Here is a 14,623-nt window from a genome sequence, read left to right on the forward strand (position 1 = left end):
CTGCAGTCATAAGTAGAAAGGCAAGCTAAGGTCTTGCTTGAAAATTAACGGTGTTGAGAAGAAGAGATTTTCTTTTTTTCTTCATTTTAGTGCTGTGATGTTTAAAAAATTTTCTTGTTCACTGGTTTTTAAAATGCAAAAGCAAGAGCCTCACTGAGAGAATTAAGACCAACAGATGACATTTCTTAAAGTAATGCAAGTTAGATGCCCAGTTCTTATTTGTACCTCTGAAAATGTGAATAGCTATAAAATGAATATAATTGATATGCAGAGGTTTATAATGAAATATCAATACCTAAAAGTGACACAAAAATCAGGCATCCTTTTAGACTCTCCTTAAATTTTACGGTAGTAATTCATGAGAACCTGTGTGTTCTTTGGGTTTCTGCAGAGAAGTAAGGATGAGCTGTGTTTATTTGTACTGAGCTTAACCTACCTCGAAGGCATTTCAAATTGAAGTATATCTCGGATCATGGAGAGCATGTACTTGTTCATTTCCAGAGGCAGTTCACCAATGGAGAGCAGGATGTTTTTCACTTCCATGTAGGATGGGTTACTGTTTAAGATGATGGCAGCTGCAGTGGTTCGCACTGTCTTTTCGTGGACTTTACGATTCTGATGGTATATCCTGTTCATTGTTTCCTTCACCTGGTCAGGAAACAGATTATTCAGTCAGTGCTCACACAGATGACTGGGCAAAGTACAGACTGGAATCTTGTTTATAACAGCAGCTTAAGCTAGCTCCATAGCTAAGGCTAATACATAAGGATATATTTTCAGCACCCTGTTTTTCACGGTCCTTTTGGAATGTATGAGACATGTATATAGCTCAGTGACCACATGGGCAAGTGGGGCATCTGTTATGTTCTCTCAGCCACAGCCCAAATACAGCCTTCCACACTGATTTTCACAGGGGTTGTTGTAAACCAGTAAGAGCGGTAAGATCAAAACACTGTGGCAGTGGTAAGATCGAGAGAGGTTTCCTTGACTGTTAAGGCAATATGTGCTTTAAGATCACAAGATTCTTGATTTTTTTTTTTTTTTTAATTTTCTAAATAGTTCCTGTGGTGGCCTTGTGTCCCTGAGAAGGTTGTGACACATCTTTGTTACAGCTAAGTCCATGGAGAGCCATGTAGCCCCACTGACAGACAGCCTCCAGCATGTTCATTACAGAGCAGCACCTTGACAACCTCAGTCACAGCTGCCAGCGGTAGGTATGAAATGGGATGCAGGGTAATGCAGCAGAAGCAGGACCTCACGTTCCGTCATTTTGTACGTCTTCTCTTACTCTTGGAGGCTGCAAGGTAAGATGCAGCTGTTTTACCCTTCTCTTACTCCCCAGCTACGTGGAAGCACAAGAAAGAACCGGGGTTAAGAGGTTATGCAGGTGCCCAAGTCCTCCTAATGTCTCCCGTACATCACAGAGAAGGCAGTGCTCTTGAGAAGGGAGCACAGTTTTCCTTGCAGACTGCCTGCCACCTTCGATGGCTGTGTGTGACTCTGGAGCCAAAGGCTGACTAGCACTGGGAACTGGGATTTGGAAAGCAGGAATGTACAGAGTTATCCGTCAGGAAATGAAGTGCGTGTAATAATTTCCTGGAGGTTAAAAAAAAACATGCGTGGGGCACCTTTAAAAGGAGTGGGACTGATAAATGAACTCTGTTAATTTATACTTTATGTTTAATATTGTCTCTTGCACTTCTTTTTTTTGGGCAGTATATTTTCTTACCTCTTTGGTGAGAAAAGAAGGATCATATCTCTGTAAGGCAGTGGCAGCAACATTGCTGATGGGCCCTTCTTCTGACTCGGCATACTTCAGAAGCAGGGGAATTGCTTCGGGAAGGAGTGCGTTCTTCAGTGCCAGCAGGTACATCCTCACGTTGTCATCTTTCTTAGCCTTCTCCAGTCTATTTAGAATCAGCCTTTTGGCTTCCACAACAGCCTAAAGAAAATCAACAGCATTTTTAAATGGTGATCATAAACCTACCTTTTTCCCTCACAGAAGTAGGAGGGGCAGGGCTGCGTTCTAGCATGTATTTGTTTCAAAGCATCATTGCACAGGGTTAGAAAAGGTGTCATTTGTAAACTGTATGTTGATGGCTTCCTTCAAGCATAACCAAAGTGGCTATAGCCACAGTGACACCTGGTCCATAGATTTATCATTTGTCAGCTGCTCCTGCCCTGATTCAGGGACTTCACAGGTCTTACTTGTGGGGCCAGCATGTGCCCCCAAAAAAAGATAAGGGAAGTGTTCTTTAGTTCTTCATAACATAATGTTATAAGAGTGCTTGGCAATTAATAGGGGAAGGAAAAAGGGATTCCTAAAGGCAATTCGGGTGCTTTTCAGCAATGTGCTGCAATCCTGAACAGCACAGATCCAGGAGGCAGCAGTGCCTTGTCTCATGATCCCTCATACTCTATCACCAGCATCTACTCAGTTCATGGTCGAGGTGATAGCCTCCTTCCCAAGTTGTTCTATGCACGTTTAGGGCAGAGTTGAGTACTTGAACCAATGAATTGCTTCACAGAGCTGAAATAACCTAAGGTGGTTGCAAATCAAACAGATCCTGGGCTTGCCAGTGTTTCCCTGAGTGAGGACATACAAAGCTTTTGGACAAGGGAGCACAAGTAGTGCTTCTGCTGACGGACTAGGCAGTGAGAAAAAGTTCTGTCAAACAAAGGCAAACTGGAAGAAATCCACAAAAATGGGAAGAGACCAGATCGAAGCCTAAAGCAGATGAAGTAGATGACATTATTAAAAAAAAAAAAAAAATCCTCTCTCTATCAAACATAGACATTTATAGGCTTATTTTAAAATAGGAGGGAACATGCTTCCCGTGTCTCATGCTCTCCCAGTAACATCAGCAGGGATCATTCACATATGTTGCAGACTAGAATTTGGCCAGCAGTGAACAGCAAATACCCACTGGAAGCTTGCAGCCTTCTCTGTCACACAGCTTTCTGATGAGTGCTCCCATGACAATGACAAGAGTTTCTCTGATTTCTTCATTTGCGATATCACTCTTGAACTTGGCCTGTTGTGCAAAAGCAATGCTATTAGTCTCTCTGTCTAAATGTAATGAACCACAGCCTGTAGTGGGCTGAATACCCTCCCTCATTTCTTGTGAACATCAATGAAATGCAAAGGCAGTGATAACCACGCTGGTCTGGGCTCAGGCTAAGCAGAGCACTGCTCTGTCATTACGTATGATAACTGACTGCCATTTTCTCCTTGAGTTACATTCAGTGTCTCAAATTGTAGATTCCTTTTGAAACTATGTTTAAAAAACCCCCACAAACTAGTAAACGCTTACAGGACTTTGATAAGGCAAGAGTCAAAAGATCCTCAAATTGTTTTGCTAACACTCAGGATTATGTTTGTTTTCCAAGTAGTAGATATTGATAACATTTTACAAAGTAAACAGACTTTCAGTCTGGACCTATGAATTTCTGCTGTTTCCAGGCTATATGCTACTGGCATACTTAAAGGAAACACTGAAAGGGAAAAAGAAAGGAAATTTGGGAACAGCCACAGTCATTTCTTCTTCCCTTTCCATTTGACAGGGATAAGGCTCAAGGGTATTAACTCCATCCTATTTATTCTGTCCTTTGACTTACAGTTAAAGATTTCAGGAGCTTTTCATTGGGGTGAGAAGCAAATCCGCAGGCATACAGGAATCGCTCCTGCAAGGCAGAAGTACTTGCATTCTTGAAGTCAAGAAACTCCAGTATGGCCTCCAGCGATGCTGGGGTCTGAGCTGAGGTTACGGCATCCACTACCTGCGGACTACAAAGAAGTGGAAATGAACATATCATTGCAATGAGCTAGAAAATACTGAAAAGACTCTGCTGCATGTAGAAAGAAAAATGCTAATCTGCTGAAAGATCTCTTCATTGCAGGCAAGAGACAGAATTTTTTACTCTTGCTGAAAAAAAATCTGTCCCTGAATTCTTTCGCCTCAAAATGGTACATGAAGTCCAGATATTATTCATATCCATGGTTAGTAATATTTGAATTTATGCAAATAAGGGACCAAAAAAGTATTAAAAAAAAAACCCTATCCAGAGTGTCCTAAAGTTTACAGGACAAGGTTGTAAATGGAAAAAAGTGTTTTATTTCTATATACACAAAGGAAACTAGAGAACAGGCTTCTAGGCTACCTGAGTTACTCTCAGGCTTATAGAATCATAGAATGGTTAGGGCTGGAAGGGACCTTCAAAGGTCATCTAGTCCAACCCCCCTGCAAGGAACAGGGATATCTCCAACTAGATCAGGTTGCTCAGGGCCTCGTCCAACCTGGCCTTGAACGTCTCCAGGGATGGAGCATCCACCACCTCTCTGGGCAACCTGTTCCAGTGTTCTACAACTCTCATGGTAAAAAATTTTTTCCTAATATCCAATCTGAATCTACCTCCCTCTATTTTAAAACCATTACCCCTTGTCCTATCACAACTGGCCCTCCTGAACAGCCTCTCCCCATCTTTCTTGTAGGCCCCCTTGAGGTACTGGAAGACCGCTATAAGGTCACCCCGGAGCCTCCTCTTCTCCAGGCTGAACAGCCCCAACTCTTTCAGCCTGTCCTCATAGGAAAGGTGCTCCAGCCCTCTTATCATCTTCGTGGCCCTCCTCTGGACCCTCTCCAACTGGTCCATGTCCTTCTTATGTTGGGGGCTCCAGAACTGGACGCAATACTCCAAGTGAGGTCTCACAAGGGCAGAGTAGAGGGGGAGAATCACCTCCCTCGACCTGCTGGCCACGCTCCTCTTGATGCAGCCCAGGATGCGGTTGGCCTTCTGGGCCGCAAGAGCACTGCCCTCTATTGTTAACAACTGCTATAATTTGTTTGAAAGATCCTGACTGTATGATGAGACTCAGAAATGCTTTCCAACTCTCAGTCTACACCTGCCTGCTGTTCACATCCAAACTCGAATATTAGGCCAATATCCAGGCACAAGCCATCCTCCTCTTTGCTGTATTTCTACTTGAAGGAAACAAATGGGCAAGTGAAGAACAAGTTATAGAGTGTTTCAGAACAAGCAGTCAGGATGAGAACCTTTGGGTAAGCTACAAAGTATATTTGCCTTGCATTGTAGATCAGTCTTGGTGGCTGAACAGTGTGCTGCAAGTATATTATACTACAAGAGCAAGCACAGCTTTAAAAAAAAAATAATCCTTTTCCTGTAGACAGTACTGAATATGCAATGGTTTTGCATTACCAGGACATCACCACTAGAACTGAATCTGTTTGAATGCAGTTTGCCCTTCTGCAGTTTTAAGCAACTTAAACCCTTTGAAAGCTTGTTCATGATGGCTTACAGAAGTTCTTTATTTTCACTTCTAATAATCTGCAGTATCTCCTCTTTCGTAGCTTTTCTGATGTTCTGAATGAAGTATAAAAAGCTTCTTGCTGCTACAGCTTTGGAAAGTTCTTCAGGATACATGTGTTCTCTGATGCTCTGCCAGTGTTCAAAAAGCTGCAAAATAATTCACATTATGTCAAATCTCTCAGATTGTGGTTTCAGTTCTCAAAATCAGATTTACTAAATGCAGATATGTGGGCCAGCTATTGCTTATACTATCTGAAATCCAATAGATTTAGCTTTAGGTGTTCCTTTAGCTAGGTATTATTTAGTTTATATGCCAGCACAAATATCTTTCAAACTTTTCTACAGCTGTCTCTTCCAACACTTTAGTATTTTCCTGATAATGTACATTGCCTTAAATGCAATCTATTTTGGAATAAAACATGATACTCTAACAGGAATAAGGTGAATTCTCTTCTCTTGTAAAGTTACTGTTCTTTCTGGCCAATAAAGTGTTTGCCTTCTGTTCCCATTTTCTCCTAAGTCATTTTTTTTTAAAGTGAGAGATACACAATCCCCAATTCACAAATTAATTGTATTTTCTTAGAAGAAAGTAATTTTGTAAGTGGTTAGTGTGGAACAGGAGTAAATGTCCCATAGTAATTTCCATTTCTTATTCATCAACCTGCATAAGGTAGGGAGGGATTTGTGGCTACTGTACAAAATGAAAGGTAAGACAGTATTAGAACAGGTATCCACTTCTTCATATGTTGTTGCTGTGTTTATTCCACAAACCCCTTTTTTGACCTGAATGAGCCAACATGGTACCAAAGCACCTATATCTGTCGGTCCAGATACACTCCTGTAGGACCGGTGCAGGTATTTTGACCTTTCCTCTCTCACTCGCCTTTGCCTCCGTTATCTCAAATTATCAGGAACATTCCTTGGTGAAAACTCAGCTGTTCTTTGTGGCAGTGTTTACTGCCATTTTCCTGAGTGGGAAATAACACTAGCACCCATTTGACCTTTACTAAAATACTTCCCCTCTTCATGGGTTTTGTGTTAGGCAATAACACTTGAACCTGGCAGCAAATAGAAGTATCATTCAGCAGTACAGAGTGCAACTTCCATCGACTGTAACAAACAATCATTAGGCAACAATGATTGAGACATAGGATATTTCCTGAGGATTAGTGACCAGCTGGGAGGAGCTTGTGTTCTGAGGCACAGATGGGTCTGTTAACCTCAACTGGTGATTAGTGCTTAGCACCAAGGTCAGTGTGGCTATTTTAAACTGAAATTGGATAAACATACGGGGTACTTTCTAGTCCCCCTGTTGAAATTGCACCATAGCCCAGCAAAAAATCTCTAACTTCAGTAATCCTGTATTTTCTCCTGTGCAGAGCCCAGCTATGTGAGCTGCTCTTAGTCAACTTAGTCCATTCCCTAGAGATGAGCAAGGTGGGGGAGATGTGAGCTGGAGCCATCTCAAGTGAAAAAGTAAGGAGACTGAGTCTTCCTCTTCGGGGAGGTGCTCTAACCAACTGCTACAAGGAGCAGCTGCCATCTCACGCAGTGACCATGACTTTAGAAAACAGCATTCACAATTGACTTTTGCAGGGGACCTCGTTCTCCTAAGGTGAACGTCAGGCAATTTGGATTGAACACCCCAAGGATTCAGGCACAGATACACGCAGTTCCACACGGCAACTTAGCTGAGCTCGGACATGAATCTGTCTCTCTGACAGAGAGATCAGACCAGAGGTCTTGTGGGCACTCTAGGAAAATTCAAGCCAAACTAAGAGGTCCTAAACTGAACAGGAGTTGGTTTTGAATGTCAGTGCCCAACAGCTGCTTTACCAATCTACAAAGGCTGGCTGCACAAGACAGAACAAACCCACCTCAATTTTAGAAGGGGCAAGCATCCATGAGCATAAAAAAATGTAAGAACCGTGAGCTTTTCTGAAAAGAGCAGGCTTTGTGATGTCTAAACACAGAAATATATGCCTACATTTAAATGTAAATGTTGGCCATAACCTCAGAGAAGCTAGTGCTGCCATCTGTGAGGTGGGGATAGTAATGGTTATTTTACCAAATTCATAAAGATAGAGGTAAGACGTGTTATGATTTAAAAGGAGTTTTGAAGACATAAAACTGTAGGGCATACCATGTCAGCATGGCATTAATGTATACTATGATATATAAGTACCAAATGTTATGCTGCTGCTTCGGATACAGTGTTCTGTTTATAGACTCCATCTTTTCATAGCAGTTACTGTAAAATACAGTGAGAAAGCAGGACTTCATTCTCATCGTGCCATTAGGTTTATAATGACATAGCTCAGTCCCCAGGCAGTGCTCTGGAATTATACCCTATGTTTGTTATCTGGGTCTGGAAATTATTTCTATAACTATTATGACAAACTCAGTTCCAAGTGACAAATTGGTCAGCACAAACCCTGATGGGCACAGTCAGGGAAAAAGCACCTGTCCCTGCTCTGTTTAAGATCCCTTGATGTTCCCTGCTCAGAACTCCTCCAGCACGCATGGAGCATCACTTCTATTTAATTTCCCCCAACATATTTTTTTATCTTCTCTGCAGCTCAACAAGCTTTAGACAGGATAAAGTATTACAGTGCAATGCTGCTTCCAAATAATTAGCACAAGTGTCAATATAGTAAGATATTTGTGCTCATAAGGAGTATCTCTGGAGAACAGAATAGAAGCAAAGCCTTATCTTGCTTACCAAAAACTGTCAGAGAATAAGAATCTTTAAATTCATGTTCCCATTCACTGCTAAATTCATTCCACAGTGGTAATAGCATTAAAACTGTTTGCTAACAATCACTGTAGCAATTTGTATTAGTTTATGATGAATAGCATCAGTAAAACAAAAGATGGTGCATTTACAGTACCAAGCTCTTAGTAGTCTTTAGCTATCTTAAATAGTAAAAAAACAGGGAGTTTTGTTTGGTTTTGGGTATGGTTTTTTTTTTCCCCTGGGGAAAAATAAGAACAGTATTGAACTTGCCAAGAATACTAAAGCCCCATTTTATACCTATAAAATACCTACAAAGTCTTTTAAATAAAATACTTCCCTCAGGGTCAGGCAGTAACAAAAGGCTAAACATATTACCAACAAATGTTTAGCCTGCCCAAGGAATTAACTACCTTTAATTTTTAGGAGCAGTTCAGTTCCTCCGTGACAGAATTGTTTATAAACACTGGCCACTCATCTTAAAAGTCATTTCCCACTCTGTTACCCAGAGAAAATCAGCTCCTGCCAACTCAATGTTGGCAAAGATGAGATAAAACAATAGTGTTGTAATTGCTAGTGCTCTTGAGAAGTACTGCACTCAATCTTTGAAAGACAGCAACAAGGCTGGTACTTTTAGAGGTAGATTTTAAAATACCCTTGTGTGGAGGAGCACCATTGCACCACTAGCGTGTGATTTATATTGCTACCTTCGACCTCTCCTAGGGGGTGACTTGGACAGAAACTTCTTTCACACTTGTTCTGCTCAGCTGACCCACTTGATGTCCAACGAGCCTGTGTTTACTTACTGAAGGACACTTCTTGCATTCGGATTTGACTGGCTCTGCTACTAGTGGTACAGCAATGTAACTGGAGTCCAAGGTCTTGATAACACTGGCGACTTGCTTCCCAGCCATCAGTCCAGGACCAGCTTGTATTGACTTCAACTCCAGTCTCTGCCTGTGTATCCATACAGTGAAGATGCTGTTAGAGCTCAACCATTAGAGCAGAAATGCAGAAATCATGGCAAGAGGAAACAAAAAAACCCTCCACAGACCAAAAATATAGAAGACAGACTTATTGAAGTCTTATTTTAAACTGTTGTGAACATGATAAGTCTGTGGCTTTTTTAAGGTAACAGAAGTCTCTGATACCAGCAGAATTACTGCTAGAGATATATGGCATAAAATACCTAAATAATAGACTTTCTAAAGTATGGATTTATAGCAGCTGGTAAACAGCCTTCAGTAACCATATACATTCTGATATGTCTCATGTATTTGTTTATAAGAAGATCTGGAAAGTGAGATTTTGAATGTACACTTTTTTTTTAAATATCGTAATACTAAGGAGATGCCTGAATCATTTATCTTGTATGAGTATCTCCAAGCTTTCAGTGTTTTAGAGTCTGGAGTCTAACACAGATTTAGGTTTCACAGTTGTTTCCTTTCTATGCAGCAGATTTTGTTTTCTATACCTCTGAACTTTCACATACAAGAAATGGAGATCCACTGGAAGTATTTCCTAAGAAATGAGAAGACACAGAAACAGAACACCTACAGAAGTAATGTGTTGCTTAAAATATTTTGGCCAATTCCAGCTGCTTTCATTTAATTTCTTATGAATGCCATTATTTATTATTTGCAGTATGGTAGATACCTTAATCAAAGCTGGACTAGGTACCGTATGGATACAAAAGAGACCTAAATCCTTACCTGGAGAGTTTACAGCCTTAAATCTTCATGCTATAGGACATACACGCATAACTTGCTAGTCCTGTTACCATCAATGACAGTCAAATTGCCCAACTTACTTTGAAACTATTTTGGCACTTGTTTTTCGTCGGGAATTCAGAAGCCAAACATAATTTTCTTCTGCCTTAATGGACTTAATGAAGCTGTCTTCCAGCACATAAATTGTGGCAGATGTGGCTTTCGTACTGACATCTAAAATCTGAAAATAATTAAGAAATAAACAAGAAAAAGGGCTGATCAATAAACAACAGAATAGGAAAAGAGCTCACAGTTCCAAATCAGGGCAAAACTCATAATGAAATAGACCCAAATAGGGAAGGTGCATGTGGGTTGACAACTTCTCAAACTAAGCTTATAAACCAGGTTCTCAAGAATTCCTTCTGCAACAAGAAGCCACTCACTTCTGCACCATGTGTTTCAAATTCAATACGTACCAGGGGAAAAAAAAGGGAAAGGGGGAGAGGAAGTTATGGAGCAGGCTGCAACTGAGAAAACGTCCTGTACTACATTCAGTTAAAAATCCACTTTTCATTAGATGAGAAGATTTTCCAGGGAAATATAGAATCATAGAATCGTCTGGTTGGAAGAGACCTTCAAGATCGAGTCCAACCATTCGCCCTGCACTGTCAGGGTCCCTAAACCATGTTCCTCAACACCAAGTCCACATGGTTTTTAAGCAACTCCAGGGATGGGGACTCCACCACCTCCCTGGGCAGCCTGTTCCAATACTTCACAACCCTCTCTGTAAAGAAATTTTTATTTATCTAACCTAAATTTCTCCTGTCGCAACTTGAGGCCATTCCCTCTCGTCCTGTCATTCATAACATGGGAGAAGAGACCGACCCCCATCTCCCTACAACTTCCTTTCAGGTAATTGTAGTGAGCGATAAGGTCCCCCCTGAGCCTCCTCTTCTCCAGACTGACCAGTCCCAGCTCCCTCAGCCGCTCCTCATAGGACAAGTTCTCTAAACCCTTCACTAGTTTTGTTGCTCTTCTCTGAACCCGCTCCAGCACCTCAACATTCTTCTAAAAGATTGTCATGTTCACACCTGGGAAGGAAAGCTGGCCACCTTGCTCGATCTGTTTGTAAACAAGATGAAGTCTTTATGGCAAGTGTGAAAATCAGGAATCAGTCGTAGCATTGAGGCGATTTGTTAACAGAGCGTGTGCTACCTCGGTACTTCTCTGAGCTGAGAAAGGCCAGTTTCTCACGCGGAGAATCCCAGTGCCTTCAGCATGTCTCCAGCCTGCACTCAGTAGTAACTGCTTAGAAATGCATCTACCATTAAGGCCCTAGTAAGGCTTCAGTTACCTCTATGGCATGTCTCCTACTTGACACCTGTGCATTAGGGAGGCCTTTGACATTCCGGGCAAGCCTGACCAGGCTCCATTCAGGAGTCAGCATCTTGCCTGGCATTTAATGTGTACACTATGCTGTGACTGAGGAGCTGGGAAAAGGTTGCTGTTGTCGCTATGACTGTATCTATTATTTTCCTCCAAAGAAAAAAGAAGCCTGACATCGATTAAAACTTCGGTACAGCCAGGACAAAAGTGCTGTAAATCTGCACAGAAACTAAAATATGTTCAGGATGAGATGCAAAAATATGCAAATTGGTGTGCTGTATTTAATGTCAGCTGAGCCATGGTGGTTTACACAAGAGGAGAATCCATTCCCTGTTCCCCCCATGAGTACTACATACGAAATTTGTACTGGTAATACTACAAAATGTACATGTAGAATTTGCTTTCTGTAATGCAAGAAAGGACGTTTGAGAAAATCAGTAATAGCTACTAAGAATATATTTGCAATAGGTAGATCAGATTTTATTTTGTTAAAGAAATCATACCTGGTTGTGGCTGGTAAATCCTTGTTTTTCTATTTCACAGGAGTCCAGGGCTTTTATTTTAGTCACATGATCTTGCCGCACATGGTAAGTCGTATTGCATTTCCCAGATATGTCCACCTTGAAAAAAAGAGTTAGGTTAGGACAATTTCTTCAATTTATCTTTGAGCCTCCAGAACAGCTTCCAAAGAAGAACCGTTTTCTCCACTGTTGGAATCCTGTACCTGAGATGCTATGCCATTTGGGTTTATTTACCAGTTTTGAAGGTATCAGTGTTTGTAACTACCTGCTTTGGGTAGGCAGGGGTACTTTTCATTAGATGGTATGAAGGCAAGTAACAATGTTTGTATAAACAAAAAATTTAGGAAACACCTGACAGCTGACCCTGTACTCCTGAATTCGAGTTAAATTCCAGCTTTGCTCAAGTGGATGGATGTAGAAATTTATCAACATAACGCAGGTTAAATGGATGCGGCTAAACCATTGCTAACTTTGTGTGGATACTCTGATTTGAAATGGCCTTATCCATTGAACTCAGTTTAGGAATCAACTGACTTTAAACATCAGTATAATCTTTTTTTATAGTGGCCTGGTTTAAGTTGGTTTATTTCCAAATGCTACTAAATTGATAAAAGCATTTAAATCAAATGGATTTCACCAATTCTATATGTTTATTGCAGCAACTTGACTCGTGTCACCAAATATTCAGAAGACTGTCTTTACGTCCCCAACCTCAAATGCCATCAAAGGGCTGATTTCTGCCACAGTTCATTCCTTCTGGAGTCAGTGGGAGCCACAGGTCTGCCTTTCAGAGCAGATCGAGCTCTGCCTGTTTCTCTGATGATGATTATCTTGCCAGATATAACACCATACCTCCTGAGAAGCACCAGAGTGCAGCTGTAGCTGGAAAAGGCTAGCCAGACCTCTCTTAATATTTTGAGTAAAACCAGGTTCATTTTGATACGAGTAGAAGTTTTTGACCTGTAGGAATAAAAAACAAGCATGTAACAAATCTGGTTAAATGAGAAAGGAATAGTGAGGATCCTCTCTGGAAAAACTTCCTTTACTTTTCTCTGATTGACAAGCTAAATTTGGACCTGTTGCCCTTATTTAAGCAAACTCCAGGGGCTGCAGGGCCTGCTGATAACAGTCCAAACGTGTTCCGGGCTTGAGCTGCACCTAAGTACAAATTAAGTGCAGTGAGCATCCTTCCTCCTGTTAATCAGAGAGAATTTAGAAGGGAAAGGAAAACGTCACATAATTTCACAAGTGACTCATTTTCCTGCATAATCCTCAGATAATCCCTCCCCACAGGGGCATAATATCTGTTGTACTTTAATCACAGGTTACAAAACCCCAGAATGAATCATAGGTAAATCATGTTAAATGACTTAAATGACGTGTCAAATACATCACGACCTTTGCACTTCATGGGTCAACTGTTGTGCTTGAGCCTCTCCTGCAGTAACAAGACTTTGCACCTCCACTTTGCATTCAAGGTGCTTCAAAAGTGCACTTTTTTCAGGAACTGTAAGTACATTCAGTGTGTTATCTCAGGGCTACCCTGGAAAGGGAAATCACTGTGCCAGGGATGAAAGTATGACACCACGGAGGAATCATAAAAGGAGTGTACAGACCCCATTATCTGAAAAAAGCCCAAGTTTGTAATGCTACATCTCAATCTTAGCATGTGAACTGCTTAATGTCTTAGGAGCAGATGTATTTTGACCGTGTTCTTCTGATACCTCTGTTCTCATTTAGAGATGTGTACAGTTGGGAGCCAGTGGTGTCCTGTTTCTTTTTATGTTGTGTAAAACTGATGACAAGGCTGCGCCTGAAAGTTACTGAGCAGGTCTGATAGCAGCTGCAGTTCAGTAGACTGAGCTGGCGGCCAGGGTATGTGCTCAGTGCCTATTTACAGCAGGAGGTAAAGATCCTGCCGGGATAGGGTGTCGCAGCCCTCACTCCACTCTGCAGAAGAGAAAAGGGAGTGTGACCTTCAACCTTCCTCCGTTCTCACCACCCTCTGCCCACATCCCACCTGCTGAGCATTGCTTGGGCTGCAGAGGGGAGAGCAGGGCTCTTGGCCTAATGCTACAAGCAACGAGAGGATGAAGGAGCATGGAGAGGAGGAAGGAGCAGCTATGGCTCAAGCCTTGCTGCTCCCTGGCTAGAGCAGTAGGCTGAGCACAAGGGCACAAGTGAGCAGCTCCCCAGGGAAAAAGAGGGTGAGATGGATTTACCTACATCTCCTTCTGAGCAAAACTAGGACTCTGAGAGCTACAATTGGATATGGCTGTTCCTGAGGTGGACAGTCCTTTGGTGCTCTCTCAGGGCAGGATATAAAACCCAGGCACACACAGAGAGTCTATCTGCTCACTGCCCCTTCTCTTCTGATTTTTGGAGGCAGTTTCCCAGTAGAGGAACAACATGAAAGGCTGTAGCTTTTTCAGCATCAAGCTCATTATCTTGAGGCTGTTGAAACAGCAGGTGACACTGAAGTAAATACGTAAGCCAGAGAGGAGGGAAAAGCAGTCATGCTAAAATACTTGGTAAGTGTTTCAAGTGATTAAAACAGACTCAGTAGAACCTCCCTCATGACAAACTGTATCTCCTTTCCTGCCCTCAGACCTTGGATAAAATCCTGGCCTCTCTGAAGTCAACAGCACGAATCTTACACAGCAGTTGTGCGTATATCTACATGTGTACCCATATATTTGTGGCCAATCTGCTGTTTACTTCCATACTGTATGGTGTTCTCAACACTCAAGAGGCTTGGGTTGGATTGGAAGGGCCCCCTTGTACAGGTAAATTACAGTCTGTTCTATGCTGTTGTATTTCTTATAGAAAGATAGGAGATGATGGCATATTAAGAACACTGAGGGGATAGTGTTTGGTAAATTCTCCAAGCCTATAAGAAAAGATTTGTCTCGGGTTTCCTCAGGGATTGAATTTTAAAAGACAGG

General features: G+C 41.7%; 1 protein-coding gene across 1 annotated transcript in view; it reads right to left on the reverse strand.

Moving 5' to 3' along the window:
• The window catches only part of MTTP (microsomal triglyceride transfer protein), a 28,411-nt gene that overhangs the window by 7,990 nt on the left and 5,798 nt on the right, over positions 1-14,623 (reverse strand). The window contains exons 4-12 of the mRNA XM_009986961.2: positions 12,531-12,638; positions 11,661-11,777; positions 9,873-10,012; positions 8,869-9,019; positions 5,318-5,475; positions 3,619-3,787; positions 2,928-3,035; positions 1,730-1,942; positions 437-648 (exon numbers count right to left, since the gene is read on the reverse strand). Of these exons, the coding sequence (XP_009985263.2) occupies positions 437-648; positions 1,730-1,942; positions 2,928-3,035; positions 3,619-3,787; positions 5,318-5,475; positions 8,869-9,019; positions 9,873-10,012; positions 11,661-11,777; positions 12,531-12,638 (1,376 nt within the window). The remainder of the gene's footprint in view (positions 1-436; positions 649-1,729; positions 1,943-2,927; positions 3,036-3,618; positions 3,788-5,317; positions 5,476-8,868; positions 9,020-9,872; positions 10,013-11,660; positions 11,778-12,530; positions 12,639-14,623) is intronic.

This window comes from Tauraco erythrolophus, chromosome 5 (genome assembly GCF_009769465.1).
Source record: "Tauraco erythrolophus isolate bTauEry1 chromosome 5, bTauEry1.pri, whole genome shotgun sequence".
NCBI lineage: Eukaryota > Metazoa > Chordata > Aves > Musophagiformes > Musophagidae > Tauraco > Tauraco erythrolophus.